Source organism: Zosterops lateralis (genome assembly GCF_965231275.1).
Source record: "Zosterops lateralis genome assembly, chromosome: Z".
Classification (NCBI taxonomy): Eukaryota; Metazoa; Chordata; class Aves; order Passeriformes; family Zosteropidae; genus Zosterops; species Zosterops lateralis.
Genome location: NC_139800.1, coordinates 67,700,819 through 67,720,518, shown reverse-complemented (window position 1 = coordinate 67,720,518; position 19,700 = coordinate 67,700,819). Strand labels below are relative to the sequence as shown.

The 19,700-nt window shown below is 35.5% G+C and overlaps 1 protein-coding gene across 4 annotated transcripts in view; it reads right to left on the bottom strand.

The window, feature by feature from the left end:
- The window catches only part of EFNA5 (ephrin A5), a 203,834-nt gene that overhangs the window by 174,597 nt on the left and 9,537 nt on the right, over window positions 1-19,700 (bottom strand). The window contains exon 1 of one of the 4 annotated variants that reach the window (XM_083883269.1): window positions 18,516-19,147. The exons of the other annotated variants lie outside the window; for them this stretch is intronic. Coding sequence (XP_083739395.1) covers window positions 18,516-18,547 — 32 coding nt within the window. The 5' untranslated portion in view covers window positions 18,548-19,147. Of the gene's footprint in view, window positions 1-18,515; window positions 19,148-19,700 lie in introns of those variants that run through there. 4 annotated transcript variants of the gene reach the window in all.

Genomic DNA, 19,700 nt, shown 5'->3' with positions numbered 1-19,700 from the left:
ATTATCATGGATTTTAGGGCTTAGGTAGCTGACAGCCTCATAGTGGGAGACTTCCCTACAGTTAAAACAAAGTTTCTCATTAAGTAAAATAGATACATTTCAGTTTGGTTCCACACAGGCAGGCTGACAGATAAGGCCAAACTTGTAAAACCAGCCATCCATGGGATGAAAGGTCTCAGCAGTGAGCTGAGATAATTTTAATAAAGGATTGCCATGGACAACATCCCTCTATTAGACAATTACCAGTTGTGTCATATTATACAGCATTAAAAACATTGCTCAACACTTTAGGAATCCTTCTCTGGCCACCTCACTACATATATAATGACAGTATACTATTATGTAACTTTTATGTATTTACAAAAAAAATGAGAAATGAAGATGCATGACACCCTCGACCCCTTGGATTTTAACCCCAGCACCCCAAAGTATTTTAGTTTCCCAAATAGGTTCTATAATTTATCACTGTCCTTCCCAACTGTAATTAATCTGTTCTATTGATGAAAACGAGAGCAGTACATCCACACCCTGTCATTTGCAGGAGCATGTCTTGCAGGTTCCACTGTTTCAGGAATGTTAGACTGGGAGAGTTTATTACAATTAGTGATGTTTACTGTGTTTATGAAACCACAGTCAACAGAAGGATTAACAAGGACATTTGGTCCAGAGACATTTAGAAAAATAATTAAGGCAGCCATTCAAAACCATGTGGGTGGAGAGTCCCTGCGTGAGGGAGGAAAATACAGCCATGAACAAATCCCCTAAATTCAGGAATGTTTAGATACCTCTAACTCACTTGACTGAGTGAGATACCTCTAACTCACTGCTTCCCACTTCTGTGTGCAGGCGAAAGTTTGCCTGCCCTACTCATCTGTGACCGCAAACAGCCTTTAATATTTCATTCTGCCCAAAGCACAGAGCGTGCTCAAATTCAATACAAGGAAATGCTTTATCTCTTCCTTCACAGACTAATAATCTGACAAAACCAGAAGCACCAGGGAGTCATGGCAAGTTGTGAGGAAATGACGTGCAGACACTTCTGAACAATTTTATTCCTGTTTACTGTTTGAGACACTTAGAGTGAATAAACACCAATTAAGTCCATTTTGTTCACTGATGGATAAAACCAGACCCAATATCAAGGACCCAACTGGTTACCAGCATATTTTACTTAGAGCAATGATTTGAAACATTTTCCCCTCTACCTTTTTATGTGCCATTAAAAACTTATTCCCTCATTTATTACTTAAGAAAATGGAAAAAAGATGCTAATTTAACAAATCCACACCAACAAACAAATAAAATATGTGTAGAATGATTAAAAAAGATTCCTATCAACTGCCAATTTCACTCTAGTTTTAGGAATGTCTTAATTTTTCCACATACTGAAACTAACACTATCGTCTGATTTCCTAGTGACATCTAGAAAAAATATTGCCCATTTACAGTATATCAGATTGTGTTGCAGGCCAGCACTTTGAACAGCATGGTCTGGATGTGTTTACAGAGACATTTAGAGTGCAATGCCCTTCACCCTTAACAGAAACCTAAAAACACAAACTTCATTAAACACATGAGACAGAAGTCCAAAATTTTAAAAGTTCTGAAGTGAAATTATTTAGTATTTTATTGCTTACAGAATGTGATCCTGTAGTTAGTCAAACAACAGTTGAAGGAAATATGTGTTAATAAAATAATTTATATTTGAATGTTAAACTATTGCTTCCACTAGGAGGACTAGTCACTGGTTAAGTATATAAATAGTACAAAAATAAAAAAATAAATAGTACAAAATCACTGGTTAAGTATATAAATAGTACCTACAAATTATGGGAATAGCCTGTCAACCAATTTTTTGCTGGTTTTATTTTACACAGCTAATCCAAGATAATTAGAAGTATTTTCACAATTATTTCTGCAGCTATTCAGGAATATAAAACACAGAGAAAGACAGTAAATGTTGACAAATGAAAAGAAAACTATTTTCTTTATACATGCCTTTATAATACCAGGACCCAGGAATTACTTCACAGTATATATTATTAACTAGAAAAATGCAAAAATTCTAATTAAAGGTTACACATTTTTTAAAACAAAAACTGGAGATAATCCATTCAGACTGTAGGAGCCATTAGCAAAATGCTCATGACATTTAGAAAAGTACTATAATGCTGTTCTGTGACTCCATCAGACCTGGCAGCAGTAGACACTGTCAGGTAAATTACTGCACATGTATTGTCTGCTGACACTAAAATAAAGAAAATGTGAAAAGGCTAAAATCAGACATCATGCTGGAAGACAGAGAATAGAGAGCAAAAGTATTCCAGCGTATATGCTTTTTATATGCTACAAATAAGCCGCCTTCTAAAGTATCTGTTTTTCACATACTATCTGGGAATGTATCTCTAGCAGGCTTTGATATTAACTAAGAATACTGATAGAAGACAGTGAATGAAATATTAACTTCTTAATGGCATTAAGATTAGACTTATCCTAGAACTGAAGGGGAAAAAAGAGATTTTAAAAAAAAAAATCTGGCGAAACCTTAAAGGTTGAGAAGTAACCCAGATGTTGAACATCCTAGATGCTGAGCATTATATGAAGAAAATGATCATATATTTTGTATAGGAAATATTACACAGGAGCTTAAATATTTATTTTGATCAGTATTTGGATGTTACAGCAATGCTCAAATGTGATGAGATGCACATGACACTTAAGAGAGACCAAAAATCCTCTTGAAAATACACCATTCCTGACATAAATCATATGTATCAGAAACTTGAAATATTCTGAAAATCCCAAAAAGTTGAATTTATTCAAACTGATAATTAAACTAGGAATCCATTACACAACTATTACATTACATTTACACACAGAAACACAGTAATTGTATCATTATTGTAAATAGTTCTGCATATAGTTTCAGCCTGATTAATCTAAATAGTTCTAGCCTGATTCAGCAAGACATTCTTAGTCCAGTCTTCTATCCACCCAATATTATGGCAACCAGTGAATCACACTGATGTCCTTGAAGAGCACAATTTATACTACCTGTATCATTGCACATGTATTTATGATCAAAATAAGTGCCTAGATGTTCCAGCATGAAACTACACGTCCTACAACCATAGCTGAAATGGAGCAGTACATCTGCTGGGTCTCTCAGAAGTGTCAGAATTTATACACCAAATTCCTTGAAGTACTGTTTATACATACACAAGAAATCTTTGGCTGAGGTTTTCCAGTCGCAAGCTGAACCTAAGAATCAAGTGTCAATGTTAAATCAATCCTTCTAATTCATAATCCTGTCTCTCATGCAAATTGAAAATGAGGACTGAACAGATACTATGTAAAAAGCTATTTCTTAAAACTGCACAAATTTTACTCACCTTATCCACTTCCTTGATTATACCAATTATTTCAATGAGCTGAAAAGTCAACCTGCATTACTATTTCTTTTACAAATGACTTCTCAACTGCAGAGATATCCCTCAACACAACTACTCTACTGAGAAATCTTGAATATTCAGAGGAAGGAGGAAGAGTTCAGAAGTGTTAAAACAAACAGGAGGACCTTACTGTGTGCCCTAGCCATCTAAAGTGAGAAATTATCATTCGGCTTTAATTCCATGTAACTCTTTGAAACCAACAATTTTTGAAGCAGAGTTGTTTGTATATACATTATCAGCAAAATTTTACTGCCAATTCATGTCTATTATTTTTTCTGAGAGACCAGTCAAATACTGTTTTTAAAGTTTGATTTGCAGTTTCAGCCATTCCACAAATTAACTTGCTACAGGTTACTGGGATATGGCAGAAGAATCCTCAAGATCAATAACTACAGAATTAGTCACATTCATCCAAACTATTCAGCCATAAGACAGTCCAGCTATATGCTTTTCATTTAAGGCAATTTCTCTCTTTTATTGCATGCTTTTATTTTCTTATTAAATTTTATTTTCTTATTAAATGTGATCTAAATGAATGAAGTATTCATTGGGTCAAAAGCAAATGGGCAGCAATTGAGCTCTGTATCACAAATATTAATCTTAATGTGAAGAGGCACAAATTGGTCTTTTTGACATCAGGGGGTCCAAAGATTAAAAAATTAATGTCTGTCCATCCAGACAGGGAACAGCTGTTCACCTAATAAGCCACATTTTCCACTTTTTGCACAGGATTGCAAGACCCAAAAGCTATGGCTGTAGTGAAATTAGCTTTGCAAATTCTTAAGTCACTAAGGGGCTCTTCTTGCAAAAAAACAACTTCGACCTTTCTCTCCTAAGCCATGCCCTTCCCTTATTTCAGTGGCTAAAATTTTATCCAAGAAAAGTCTTTCAGAACTCTACCAATTAATTTCTATATGCTGCATCTAGAAGCCATACCATACTGCAGGTAAAAACAAACCTAAATGATCAATTCCTTTCAGCTAAATATTTGCCTTCCATTTACCAGCTGTATTTTTCAGACCTACACACCCTCAGCTACCAACTAGTTTTGCCTGCAACTTTTGTCCTCTGTTTCCAGTACCAAAATAAGGAGAGATCTTGTTCTAGTCCTCTCCAGGTTATTTCTTCCTATGAGGGCAGCTAAGAAATACCCTCATAATCAGGGGTATTGTATTTTTAAATTACAGAGAGCAGCTGCCTTACAGTGAATAGGGATATGTAACCTCAAATTGCAGTTCTTAAGAGGTCACAGTTTAAATCCAGTTATGTATAAGAGGATGAGCAAACTTAGCTTTGATTAGCTGCAAAGTGATAGAACCTCCTTATTCACTTCCTTTTCTCCTTCTCCCCACCTCTCAACTTAGCCAAGAGAGAAAAGAAAGGGGGGGGGGGGGGAAGGACAAGGGAAAAAAAAAAAAAAAAAAAAAAAGGCCCACATGCTCTCTTTGCTCCACTGATCTGTTGTTCAGGGAAGGCTATCTGCCCATACACAGCCCCTTGGCCATCTGGGCCATGAAGAGCCCTCAATCCCAGCCCTGAATGGTAATTGTCTCAGAGAGCACCCTCACAGGCATTTCAGGCAGTGGGGCTTATTAAAATCCTGAAGGGCAGTAATCCCTGAATGCCACTAAAAAGATCTCCAGCTGCTGCCATTTATGAAGTGGGCTTGACAAGAGAGAGAAAAGGACAGGGAGCTGGGGGGAGGGAAGGAGGGAGGGAGGGAGGGAGGGAAAGGAAAAGAAGAATTTAGAAGAGGCAAGCTATCCAAATAGGGCCCCCATCAGAAGAGTCACATCTTCTCAGCTTAGGCTTTCTTGCCTCAGTTCCCAAAGGCGCCTCCATCCAAACCTACGTTATGTCTTCCTGTTACTTGCTCCTGGCATGGTACGGGGGGAACGTGTGCTTACAGAAGATCTAAAATGAGGTAGGAAAAGCAAGGAAGTCTGGCAGGCAGGTAAGGGAGCCAGAAGCAGAACTGTGGTCTGCTTTTTACAAGCTGATATGAAGAAAATGCCTAGATGTGAAAGCATTCAAAAATGGTTTTCTTGTATGTGTGTATCTCTCCCTCAGTAATTCTGAAAAGGTCTTTTCATCTCATTAGGTTAAGCTGATTAATAAAAATTCAGCAGTTTGCCCATTGCTTCTTCAGAAGTGGTGAAGCAAGTTGAAAGATGCAGGCGGAAGGTTTTTGTGTTTCAAACAATAAGTGGGGTGACTTCTTAAATCCTTCTCTGTCATCCTCCATTAGAGATAAATAGACACCTTGGCTCAAATTCTTCAAACAAACACTACGTTGCTACACTTCTTTATTTTCTATTAACCTTCAGGAAAAGCTTTAACCCTTCCAAAGAGCAGGGATTTTTGCGTATGTGTTTTACAATTCACCAAGTAAGTGAAAGCTTTCTCTCATTTCAGCAATTATTTAGACAAGCTGTTGAAAAGGCATTCTTGAACACCTATGTCAAATACAAAGGCTATGAGAAATGAAGAATATGAGCTGGCCAATTGTTATATTTCAATAAGAAAATAAACTCAAAACTGAAGGTGAATGTGAAATTTACGTATCTTCAAAAACTGCTATAACTTAAATAGGGTTTTAAAAAATATTCTAGCAGCCAGAATTTTAAAATTCTGCATTAATAAAGTTGAAAGCATATGAATTAATGTAATTCATAATCTAAAGCCCTAAGGATAAAATGGCACATCTGTTCGCTAGCAGAAATTTATAAATTTTGCATTTTGAGGCATTATATTTGCAAAATCCATTTCTGAAAATAAGTATTTTTCCAAGCATGTCAGAGGTTGACTGCTCAAGTAAAAGATCAGGTTGTTTTCTGATTATTCGTTACAGACCCCATTATAAATTTTAAGTTTCCTTAAACTATTTTATGCACAAGAATCAAAATATCTTAACAAATACATTTAAAACCAACCCTTCAGAATTTCATGTTTTAAAACACTGCAATGTCACCATACTTTAGAGAGGTGCCTGATCAGACAGGCACTTAAATGACATGTTCAAAGTATTTTTTTTTATGAGACCAATTAGACTAAATAGCATGCATAAGTGTACACATATATAAGGCTGTATCACTTTTTTTATTCTTCACTAAGGCAGAGTGGTAGACCAGATATCATGGATCTTATCTGCTGAAACTCATACAGATCATTGTAAAATGTGCCAATTTTGATATTCCATGAGGCAGAGTAACCGCAGCTTTTAGAGAATCCTTGTGTCAAACCAGTTAGTATCCTCTCTAGCACTTGCTTTTTAAGCATGATTCAGGCTTGTACCTAACATGCACAGAGATAAAACAACCATTTTCATGTTCTGTTTACAAAAATGACATAGAACTAGGTTCTTTTGAACTTTTAGTTCAGATAAGAGATTATAAATTACAATGGAGACCTTCAGGACCCTGTTAGGTTCATACTTTATTACACCCTTTTTGTACAACCGTTCTAATACTTCATAAAAGGTTAAGTAACCATGCAAAAGAAAACACCCATGCTTGTTGTGGACTCTAGAGAAGCAAATTTCAATGCTTCAAAAAGAACCTTCATTGATGCATCCTAAATTTTTCTGGCTGTAAAATCCAAATTATATTAAAACTGTTATATTAAATGCGAAACAGTCTAGTAAGGGATACACAAAAATGTGAAGAAAATAGATGGAAAATTAATTATACATAAGAGCTTGGCAATAACTGCTTTTATTTAATTGATTTAATTATCAGAAATATGAAATATACATTCAATATATATATACAGATCATCAGTGTGGGCAAAGGAGCAATTCCAATAACCCTTCCTGAGAAAAAGTGAACTGCATTACAGTAAGATTATACACCCGTATGTTGTCCAGAATTTGTGTCCTGAAATATAGCAATGAAACTCAATATTGGACTGTCAAGAAATAAAATTATGTTGCTCACTTACAGTACCATTGTTTCTGACTAATCAAACTAAGTTAAGCTTAGTTGCTCTAAACATCATTTTTACATTTCTCATTAGTCACAAATGAAGAAGTCAATGCAGAATCTGGTTAACAAATATAGGAAAACATAAAATTCAACTCCTTTCTGAAGCCGTAACACAGGGGCAGAGAACTGTGTTCAGTTAAGAGGTCTCGTACATCCCTGACTCATCTAACCAAAGCAAGGAACTGGCTGGGCACAAGCCCTGTGTCCTGGGAGAACAGCAATTTACCACTTTTTGTGATTTCAAGGAATTCATTGAAAGGCCAAAATGCCATAGGAAACAAGCTACACCAAAAAAACCCCGCAGAAAACTGCTTACGGTGAAGGTGAACTGCAAATAGGCACCTGTACAGATTATGAGCGGATTTCTTCCTTTGTTCTCAACAAAGATCTTTTTCGGCGTGAAAGATGTGAACTATTAGCAGAGCAGGAGGCAATATAACTCATGCATTGCTTCAGTCCTCATGGAGAGGGAGACACTTTTAACAGGTCTTTGTACAAATTTCTGCTCTTTGCAAACTCTTACTGTAAAATAAAATACTCTTGAGAAGATTTTTGAAGAAACAGCACTCCTCCCAGCCCTTACAGCATTTTAACTGAGATCCTTTTAGGGAAACTCTGACAGAATCAGATTTTTCAAATAATTAAATAAAAAGATTGCAATAAATTCATTTGGTTTTGTAGTAATATATGTCGTTTATTAAATTTTGTTATTACAAAATAGTTAAAGTAAATGTAGAACTTATGAGAGAAACAGTGGGCATGACTGATATACGAAAGAGAGTATTTTACATTAATACAGTACGGTATGTTACTGTGCTTACTTGAAATTCAGATAAATGTTTACAGAATCATAGAATCAAAAAAATATGAAGAAAACAAATGCAACTCAATGTGTGCAATAGTAAGTACCAACGACTATCTGTTTTTTAAACTGACTTTTGTTAGGATGGGAAAACAGCTGGTTAGAAGTGTAGTAAAAAATAAAACTGCATTATGGAGCTGCGAGGCAAATACAGCATTGCGGAGATGAAAAAAAAGTAAGACTTGTAAGCTTTCTAGAAAAGCCATAGCTAGCTACAGTTGAAATTTCAGCTAGAGTAGCAAGGGAACACCATTTTGAGTTTTTCTTTTTAGCATGAGACTGAAAAAACATCACAGCAGAACATTTGATTGGTCATTCTATTTTAGTAAATGCCAGACAATTCACAAATTAATGTCACCAAGGATAGTAAATTTGGCAAGTACAAAAGAACCATATGTAGTTTTCCAAGTTTAACAAAAAAACATTCCAAAATGCAGGCATTTTACGCTCTGTCATACACACATTCTTTAAGGTTAAAATAAAGATATTACAGTCTGTGGAACAGAGAATTGTACTGATTGCTGAAGAAGAAGCAACTCTGAATTTTCCTCTCTGTTATATATCAATCATAGTATAAAATTGTTGTGGTAGTTGAGGAAGGGAGGCTTAAACCAAATGAGAACGGTATTAGAAAAAGAAAGAAAAAAAAAAAAAAAAGGAGAGAAAAGCAGCCCAGACAAGAGCCTTACTTATTTCCTTATACGGGCTGTATTGGAAGTCACTTGAGGCATACACAAAAATTCTTTTTAATGATGTTTAACTTTTTCAAGTTGGTGTTTGTGATGCAGTGTTTTTCAATAAAATCTATTTTCCAGCTCTTGCTTTAAAATCCAAGGCAGAACAAAACCTAAGAAATGGTTAAAACTGAAAAAGAAGATGTATATTTGTTAAGTGTTTAAAATACTGGTCCAAAAGAACATAGATTCACTGTGGAGTGAAAGAATCATAAACCTTCCTCTTTTACTTATAACTACAAATGCTTTCAACCATACATTTCTGCCTTTGAAACAGATAAAGGACCTTGAACAAAATCTGACCATCAGCATATAATATTGACATAGGGTATTGCTTCTTAATAGGGGGGGAAAGGAGAAAAATGTTTATGGTGGGGTGATGATACAATACTTCAAGCAAACAGATTTTATACCTACAAGCATTCTAGACACCAAATAAGCTAATCTTTAATAAAATTCTGGTCAACTAAAATTTCAGTAACATTGTTCCATTGCAGTTTACAATAATGTGTCACCTATCTATCAAAAGTCTTCTCACTTTGAAATAGTACTACTCTCTATTAACTCGAAAAAAATTATGCTTTTGCTAGCTTTAAAGCACTGAACTTCAAGTTTTTCATCACCAGTATTTTTGTAATTTAGGTAATTCTGATGCTTGTCTCAACTTCTTCTACCCCACCCATGGAGACTGTGTTTCTTCTTGCTACTAGTGCTGCTAGAGGATGCAAGCAAAACACAGTGCAGACTCTTTGTTATTAGCACACTGTCAAGCACTTCTCCTTCTCAGATAAAGGACTAATGCAGTAACAAGACAATCCTATTCCCATCTGAGGTGAAGTAAACAGAATTTGCTTTTATACAGATCCTTTCATATTCAAAATATCCCAATATGCTTTACAATAATGAGATAGATACACTGTCATTTCCGTAGTCTGAAACGCAGAGGGCAAGGCTTTGTCTTGCAAGCTGGAATAAAAGGAGGTCATGGGTCCTTTGAAGTTTCCTTACATCATCTAGACTGAAAGACAAGATGGAACTGAGAACATAACTGAGACAAAATAGAAAGGGAGGAGGGCAGGTGACCATTGTGAAATGTGTGAGACATCTCTTTCATCATATTTAAGGAGCACCAATCCAGAAGCAAAAATTAATCAGCAGGGAAAGATTTTTTTTAAGACTGGCGGCAGGTACAATGCTAATCCTATTTTTTCTTTGAAGGCTTTTCTTGGGCAGGAAGGGAGGGAGGGAGCTAGGAAGCCTGGCGAGATGAATTCCACTTTCATCACAGCAAGTCAGGGATCTATATGCATAGAGATTCAGTTCAGGTGAATGTAATGTAGTAGGCTGTACTACCCACTCAACATAAGGACTCGTCCAATAATGAGGTGAAATATCCTGGCAAAGAAGAATTTTAAAGAATCTTAGGAAAAAATGCTCCTAAGGAAAACAGAAAGGGGACAGGAAAGTATAAACTGATCAGACAGCTCCCCACTGCATCTTAAAGAAAGGGTCCATCACCCACCTGGCACTGGCTGGCAGAAGCTTCTCCAATGAAGATGGACTGGCCAAGGAAAGCACAATAATCTGCAGCCTGTGTTTATTGCCAAGTTGTGTTTCCAAATATATTAATAACAAGTGGTAGCCTAATGAGACTACATCCTCTGCATTTTGCCTTTCTTCTGTAAAGCCAAGCAATAGCTATGTAGAACAGAACAGCAGTGGTTAAACTCTCCCAAATACTTCATCTATCACTGCTTTGATTAGAGCCTCAAACTGTGAGGCAGCAAGAGCTGCCCAATAATCCACCTTTATTGCTTACTTGTTCACAAATGATTGCAGAGTCTTTGGAAGGTGCCATCCCTTAAAGGAAAAAGTTTTTACCTCTTCTCCACATCCCACCTAAATGATACTATGTTCATCTAGCACCTCACAAGAAAGGAGATGGCTTTGGACACTCCACCTCTGCAAAGCTTTATGCAAGCCACATAAAGTCTTTGCCCCTTTTCTGCTGGAAGCTTCCCTTCCCTCAGCATTGAGCAGTTACCCCTTCAGCTGTGTTCACTGTTTCATTTCCCCCACTGCCTTTCTTCTTCTCCTAACACTTGCATACTTTAGCCTTGGCTATGGAGTACTGACTAAGAAGGAACAATAGGTGCCTTTCAAGCCTTCAGAGTAAGCTTTGAGTAAGGCTCTGCTCAGGGATCCAATCAATATTTACTGCAGTTTCAAGCCACAGTTTCATGGCTCCTTCCAGACAGAACACAGTTGCTGGGAACCCCCAGACCTTCCCTGGTTTTATTCTAACGAGGTGAAATTAAAAGGATAAAGAGATTACAAACAAAAGTATTTTTTCTTGGAAACACTCATGGTCACAGAGCAAAAAGGAAAAAAAGGAGAAGGGAAGGGGGACAAGAAAAATTAAAGGACATACTACAATACAACAACTTACTTTTGAAGAGTAATCAGCTACTTACAATTAGGAAAGTAGCTCTTCCCCTAAAGCTGATTAGCAAAGTTTGAAAATCACACATCAGGTAGTACTACATGCAAATCCATTTAAAGTGATGCAAGTAAGTGAAGTTTGCAAAGAAAGCCCACCTCAGCAGCTATCTAAAGCACTCATTCTCTTTGCAACACCTAGGTCATGGCACGACCTCAAACCACACCATGACTGTAAATGACAGCAATGCATCCTTTTACACAGATACAAGATCCTGAAGTTTAAAATTCATATATAAGAAGCACGCTTTCATCTTATCAAATGAACAAAGACAGAAAAAAAAGGTTAAGAACTGTCTTTTATCACATTAGGGACCAAAGTTACACACAAGACGCAAGTACTCGTATCCAAAAAACAGGATGCTTGCTTCATAAGTAATGATAGCACAATTACATTTTTAAAAACAATTTTTTTTTCACTAAAATGTCTAAACTAAAGGATTATTTTTCTTTTTGTATAGCATTCACACTTCTGTAGAAGTGTTCACCTGTTCCTAGAAGCTTGCAGAAAAAACCCAACAAAATCAAAAGATGTGCCATGGCGGAAAACAGAGGTTGCAATTTAGATGCTCTCCCCTCCTTCTTCAGTAGTTTCTCCTCTTACTCCCCATAAGAATCCACATAGTACAAAAAATCTCCTCCCAAAAATCGCATTTCTGACAGTAAAATACAACTGGACTGACAATCATAATTTACCTGTTCAAACTGAAAGGCAGCTATATGATTTTTTTGTTTAGAGTGGTTGGAGTCCTGTCTCAACATGGTCTCTCATGTTAGATTCCACTGAAAGTTTTGAGTCAAAGAATCTGACAAGCTACTGTTAAAGCAGGAAAAATTACAGCTTTAGCTTCAGATGTGTCAGGATCTTTTGAAAAAAAAAAAAACCATTTTATGTCAGCCCTGTGGTTAAAGGGCATCAACAGCAGAACAGATGCATCTTTCCACCTTGCATGTTCAATTTTCAGACACACGAAGTTTTGATTGTTCAAGCTGCTTCATTGGAGAATGTTGCATTATCGTTGTGGCATTTGTTTGATTTTAAAACCTTGCCAACATCAGATGGAATTTCCAATTCCAGTCCTCTCACTTTAAGAAATGCAAAAAAGCTTATAAGCATGAAAGTACAAAAACACAGTATAATTAAAGGAAATCACAAATTCTCCTACAACACATGTAAGACTCCTGAAAATATAAGAAATCTTTCTTCATGAAACAGAGTTAAAAATAATAAATTTACGAGGTTTCCAAGTCTCAAATTAGCAGGGGCACTTTTAGACTGTATTCAATTTGTAAAAAACATCTCTCACCTATCTTTTAAATTACCTTTTACTAACCTCATATGAAGGGTAAAAATTTTAATCAATATATGGTTAAATAAGTTTTACAAAATAAATATGTAACCATGATCAAAATTGTAGTGTTAATGAGGAGTAAACATTCAGTAAACAAAAACCAAACAAAAGATAAATTCAATGAGCTCTGCAAAAGTGATAAATGAAAATACAGGGTAAAAATTTTTAGAGATATTTAATCATGTTCTATTTTACAAAACATCTTAGGATTACTAGTAATGTTTCTGAAACTTAGAGAGGAATAAAAAAAGAGAATGAGGCATAGTGAAGTACTATCAACTGGATAGTGAATACTTACTTCATTCCCTTCTACTACTGCAACTTAAAGAAATAAAAGAACATTCAGTAAACTCAATGGGAATTTCATGCAAATATAGCACAGCATCTGGTCAGAGTATGTTACTATGCCATTACTTTTACCCTACACTCATTAGATAAATATGGCAGAATACCACTTACAGTTTATTCCCAATCACTTATTAAGGGAACACTGCAGAACAAGTAATTAGTTATCCCGTTTTATCATAAATCAGGATGTGCCGTATAAAGGAAGTAGTTTCTCAACTGGCAAATAGTATTTGTGTAAACAATGTTCCTTCCTCTGATACATTATTTAAATAAAAGCATTACTGCACTGATGCCAACTACAGTAGCTGGGAGTGCAGGATATGTTCTTCCTAAAACCTATGAAATTATCTTGAGAAATTAGTATTTCTCTTCCTTTTTAAAGATGGGAATGGTTCTCAGACCAAAACCACTAACAAATCTACCCCTAACAGGAATCACAAGTGACAGTACTAGTGTCTAGAACATTTAACTGAAAACCACAGAGCCTTTTCACCTGGGTACATCACGTACTTTTGGGACCTAAGACACTACCAAGACTCATTCTGTCTCTGACATATCCATTACATGGTGGAAAGCAGACAACATTTTATCTTAAGCATAGGACTGAATCTGAAAGAAAACTGTTAATTCAGGAAAACTGGATTAAACCAAGCTGATACTAAGCCTAATCTAAAAATTCAGTCTTGTATGCATCCACTATATTAGCTTCATGAAGTAAATAAGCATGCAAACAGAAAGAAGCAATCATTCCTCTGTCATCCATTAAAAAAACAAGTACAGAAATCCTAATTGGGCACTGCAATGATCTGATTCACTCAGATTACAAAGGCAAAATTGCTTTCATCAGTAACAATACATTACCTCCACACTCCACACCTAAAATTAAGTGCTTAGGAAAGTCTTCCAAATGCTTTGCTCTGAAGAAGGCCATTATATGAGCACTAAATCAAGATAGCTAGTATGGAAAATGGAGATTTCTTTTTACAGTAAGTTATAAAATGTAGTTCAGTCAGACACATGATCTGAGAAAGTAATAATAAAGTAATGCTGTAAATCACTAAAAAAACTTTTTTTTTTTTTTTTAAGCTAACTATCATGCTTTGGAGTAGAAGCACTGAATATGGAGATTCTCTCCATAAAGTGATTTTTTGCAAGTTTTATAAATTGAGATCCAGAGAAAGGGTTTGCTTGGAATTTGAATGCGGTGAATAGCCATGATATAATGAGATGCAAGTATGATCTACCTCTGTAATTAATTTTCCTTCTTCACCCACGCTGTCACTTGTTATGATAATGTGAATCTTAACCTTAATGAGAAATTTCATACCACCTTGATTAAAGATACTGCAAATAACAACATTCTTTTTATTTTGGTTTTATTTCAACAAAGAATCTCTTTTACACCCTCAAAACCCTCAACTCTCCTGCTAATGAATTTCCCATCTACAATACAGATTTTTAGAGACTGATTTATATGTCATGTTTTTAAGTGAGGATTATTCTAGTCTGTGTATTACAAAATGATTGTGGTCTGCAGCAACTGTTCTTACTACATTTTTTTTAAAGGTAGCTTGTCTGAAGACTTTTTAATATGAAAGTTCCTCAATAAAATTGTGTATGCATTCCTTTATAACATTTTTGAAGTAACACAAAAAGTTATATAACATTCACATGACACTTTTGAAATGTAATTTAAAAATCAACACATAAAATTTTCAAAGGTTTCCAGAAATTTTGCAGGCAACTCTCTACAAATAGATGCACATAGCATTAAATTGGGCCCAATGTCTTAAAATGTGATCTACCAACACAGAGACAAAAAACTACAATCAAATTTCACATATGAATGATGGATACAGTTTAACAACCTGTAAAATTCTAAAAATTAGAATTGGATTTTTTACAAGACTCTATTTTACCAACTGTATTTCATCAATATGTATCTTCTCAAATTTAATATTTCCTTCAAGATGTATCTTCATCTTATGCTCAGTCTCACAGCTACTAGACAAGAGCAGGTCCACTGGAAACCAGGAGAAATGTAATATTTGATACTCCATGAAATGAAAATGTGTAAGAGTAATTGCTTTCTCAGCAATCGCAGACTACAGGGACATACCACACAACAGGAATAACTGCTCATCATTTTGGTAAACAGGTAATAAATTACATGGTTTATATATTAAAGATTTTATATTTACAAGGAGAAGTAGCATTCTCCAGGGAGCTCTCTTATTCTAAGAAGGCTATTATTCGAATTTCTAGAAAACAGAGACTTCTTTCCTGAATACAGTGGTTTAGTTATTTCAATGAGGAAATCATGCCATCCTATTTGGGCATTCACAAGATCCACTCAGTTTTTAAGGAGTATCTCACCAAGGAGAGAACCATATATTGTATATACTGCTTTGGAAAACACAAAACACAAGTGTCCCAGTGGTGTACTACTACATCTGATTTATTTTACCTTCATGATCTTAATTTTTTTTTGTCACATACCAAACCATACTACACTATATATGGCATTCAACACCTCAGAGTTTCACTAATATCTATCATGTAATCACACGTAGTAAGCCAATTCTCACTTTTGAAACAGCTGACAGCAAAACTCTACTTATTCAAGCAGGTTTGCTTTTACCCTCTTCCAGTTCCAAACATAGAGATCCCAACTCTGCAAAAATTGTTAAAAAAAATCTAGTCTAGAACTTATATGCACCCAACCAGATAAAAACCCACAGGGTTCTACAGTCCCACGCTTCTGTGCTCTGTCACTAGATCCAATTCACGCAGATCGTGCAGCCTCACAGAAATTGGCAAGCCTAACTACTCAATCTCATATTCAGGAGAACTACACCATAAAATCATCAATACAGGACCTAAATCAACTCCTATTCAAAGTAGTTCAAGAATCTTTTTGTGTTAATAAGTCAGATAAGAATACCTTCAAAAATACTGCAATAAAAATCCAACAATAGTAAACGTATTTTTAAACAAAAATAAAAAACACACCTTGCAGTGTCTGTCAACGCATACAGTGCAAAAAAAAAAATAAGACTTCCATTCCTCATTACCATCATCGACTTCTACTGGCTTCTTCTACTTTTAAAAATGACGGTATGTATTTAAGCAATTTTACTTAATCAATTTTAAGAGACCATTTTTTTGGAATATATTTAAGAAACTACATGTGCAGAAAAGCTGAAATAAAACCTAGGACAGTCAGACACCAAGCAGTCTCTAAAAATCCCATATGGCTGCTGTCTGCAACTCTTGGTACCTAAATATATTTAAAATTCTAGTTTTGAGGATATATTCTTTTTAAAACAGTGGCCCAAAAAATGCTTAAATGAACTACTCATTATACAGCTGTAAAAATAAAAATTAGTAAATATCAGTGTGAAGGCACAACTTCATTCTTTCAATGTCTTTAAGAACAGTGTTTAAGATAATTCACATTTCAATTATGCATTTACGCTTACATATGGAAATGTGTGTGCAAGGATAAATGGAACAAGTACACACTTCACTCAAGTCACTACTGCAGTACACCAAAATCTTAGCCTGATTTCACTTAAGATAACCCACACACTATGGGCTAGAAACAGAAAAAAACACAAACATCCTAACTATCTGCTTTCATTCCGTTTTTTTTCTAAACCAGGTTACTATGCAAGGCACAAGAAAAAGCATACCAAAGATGATTCCCACCCATTTAATAAACCCAGACAAATACAGGCCTTGATCACAGCAATTTTATTAGAAAGCTCAGTTCACCAGAAAGTGTGCAAGAACTAGAGAAAGGCAAATGTGTCTCAAAAGCATAGAGAAAAGCATATGCAACTTGGGCATAAGTGAAGGGACAAATATAACCCTAGAATTAAAATCTTTGGAATAAAGAATAATAATCTTCCAAGTAAATATGACTTCAATAGCACTGAATTTCCAGAATTGGGCATTGCAGATATATATAATTTTATATATATATATATAAAATTATTGGGCACACACTTCCCATGTTCTTTGCCCCAAAAGCAGAGCTGACAATGGTGACAGCCGAGTGTGTAATTAGTTTTTATTGTTCCCCTGACAGCCGTAGCTCTGCAAGGACCCCTTGCCTTTTCCATTGTAAATGTTATGGAAAAATACACTAATGACAGGCATTTAATTATGGGCACAGCGACCATGATGGGAGCTGTGCCAAAAGTGATTGGCAGCTTTGGATACCAGATATTCACAGCAATGGTTCTTTTTCTATCACACCTTGTAATCCAGATTAGTGCAGATAGAAGTTTTATAAAACATCTTTTCTAAGGCCTTGGTTGTTGTCTAGAGATATTGTTATTAATTACCACAAACAGGCAGAAATTGACAGAAAAAATCAACAAAAATCTTTAAATTTTTTTTTTTTTGTTAATAGCATGAAGTTTCTTCAAAGAGGTCTATGCACTGACAATGCCATCAACATAAAAGAATTCCCCACTGGCTCCAGCACACGGTTGACTTTCTTTTTTTAAATTATACATAGTTACAAACAAAGAGATGCTATGCCCTCTTAACATATCTTTATTCAGTATTTACAATAAACTGTTCCACATTCAGCTGTAGTTGCTGAGGTGCTTTTTCGCCTGATTAATTAGCAATTGGGGGACACGCTTTCTGGCAGCTTTTGTATCCCTATTATTTCTTTTGGTTTGGCACAAAAACCGCCTTTGGGGAGCACCAGTATTTGTACTGTACCCCACTTAGTGATGGATCACTAATTTTTAATAAACTATGTCCCAAGAGAACTGCAAAATTATGTAAAAGTGTATTGGAGCAATAACTGTAAACAAATAATAAATAAATAAATACATGGGCCAGGGGTAAGAGCTGTTGCAGTACATAAAGTATTAGGTCTTTTCCAGACTATACATGCAAAGCCTATCCAAGAGATCACATGTAATCTTAAGACAGTGGTCTGAATTGGCTTTTAACTGCTTGATCCAAATCTCTGCCTTTACCTTTAAAAAGAGACTAGCTAATGTGGATGCACAATTTCCTTGAAGAAAGCTATATCTGAATGTTCCTTCACTGTTTCTCATCCCTCCCCCAGACCAGATGAATGAAATGACTCTGTGAAGCAGATTTCTATGAAGAATGACCACACAATTCTGGACCAAATGGTTCTAAGTCTATGTAGCAGTCACAAATCCCTGGCTAAGCCGAACAAAGCAACATTATTCCAAAGTGGTAAGTTTGGGAATATAAAAGTGAAGCTGTCTGGCTCTAAAGTGGTAACTTACAAATAGCTGCAGAGTCTCTGTTGGCTGTCCATCCCCCATCCAGCTGGCTCTCATATCAGTGACTTCAAAAATGCAGTTTGCCATTATGGTGGCTTAAGGCACTTTGTGTGCCAGTGCAATGACCATGCTGTGTGTGCGTGTCAGAAGGTCAATACTTTCAAATTCCAGAGTCTCTCTTTATTTCCTTCTTTTCTGGAAACAATAGGAAAGAGAGCAGGATTGATAGCTCCTACTTTGTTAACTTCTGCTCACCAAATACCCTGCCTATATGAATACATAACTATTTTTTGAAAAATCCGATTAGACATCAAATAAAGTGTGATGGGTGGCAAGGGGGAAAAGCACAACCAACAAACAGAAACCCAATGCCTCTGTTTTTCCTGGTCATTAACAGCATTAATTGGTAAATTCTCCTGCAACAACTTTTAACAATTGCAAAAGACCCAACATCATTAAAGCTCCTAGAACTCCTTACCTAATGCTGATGAATTAGTATTGAAGGCTGAGAACTGTGCTACAAAGATCATCATTAAAATTAGCAGTAAGTAAAATAAAATACTTGTTTTCTTTGTCCTCTCACACACACAAAAAAAATCTTTTTTCATTTATGAAAAAAAATCTTATTTTATTTATACAGCACTACAAAACCAACAAAATATTAGACATCAAGTGATTCGGGGAATTTTTTTGTTTAGTTTTGATTAAAAGAGTTAGAATGTATTCAGGTCCAGTTTTAAAGACAGAGGCTGAGAAAAGATATGCAAATTTATTTACAAATTTGAAACAAATTCAAAATAAAAATCGAAACAAAAAAATCCTATGTACAGTAATAGCATTATAATAACTATCTATTTCTTAGCAAGTCCCTGCACAACAAGATAATGTGATTTAAATGTCTATAAAGAGAAGGAAATTCTCCGAATTATAACATGAATATGAAAAATATAACTTCGAAGTCCACAAAACCAAAAACGTAGTGCTTCATTGCTACCCACCAGGGAACTGCTGCAGTGCTCAACTGCTACTGATGAGCAACTTACCCCATGTGAACATGCCTGCTACTGCCAGCATCCACCCCCAAGCAAGAAAAACTAAGTAATATTGGGGCGGAAGTATTATATTGTTTTAATGAATAAAGAAGGTCAACGCTCCATGGCAAGCATTAATTTGCACAAAATATATTCT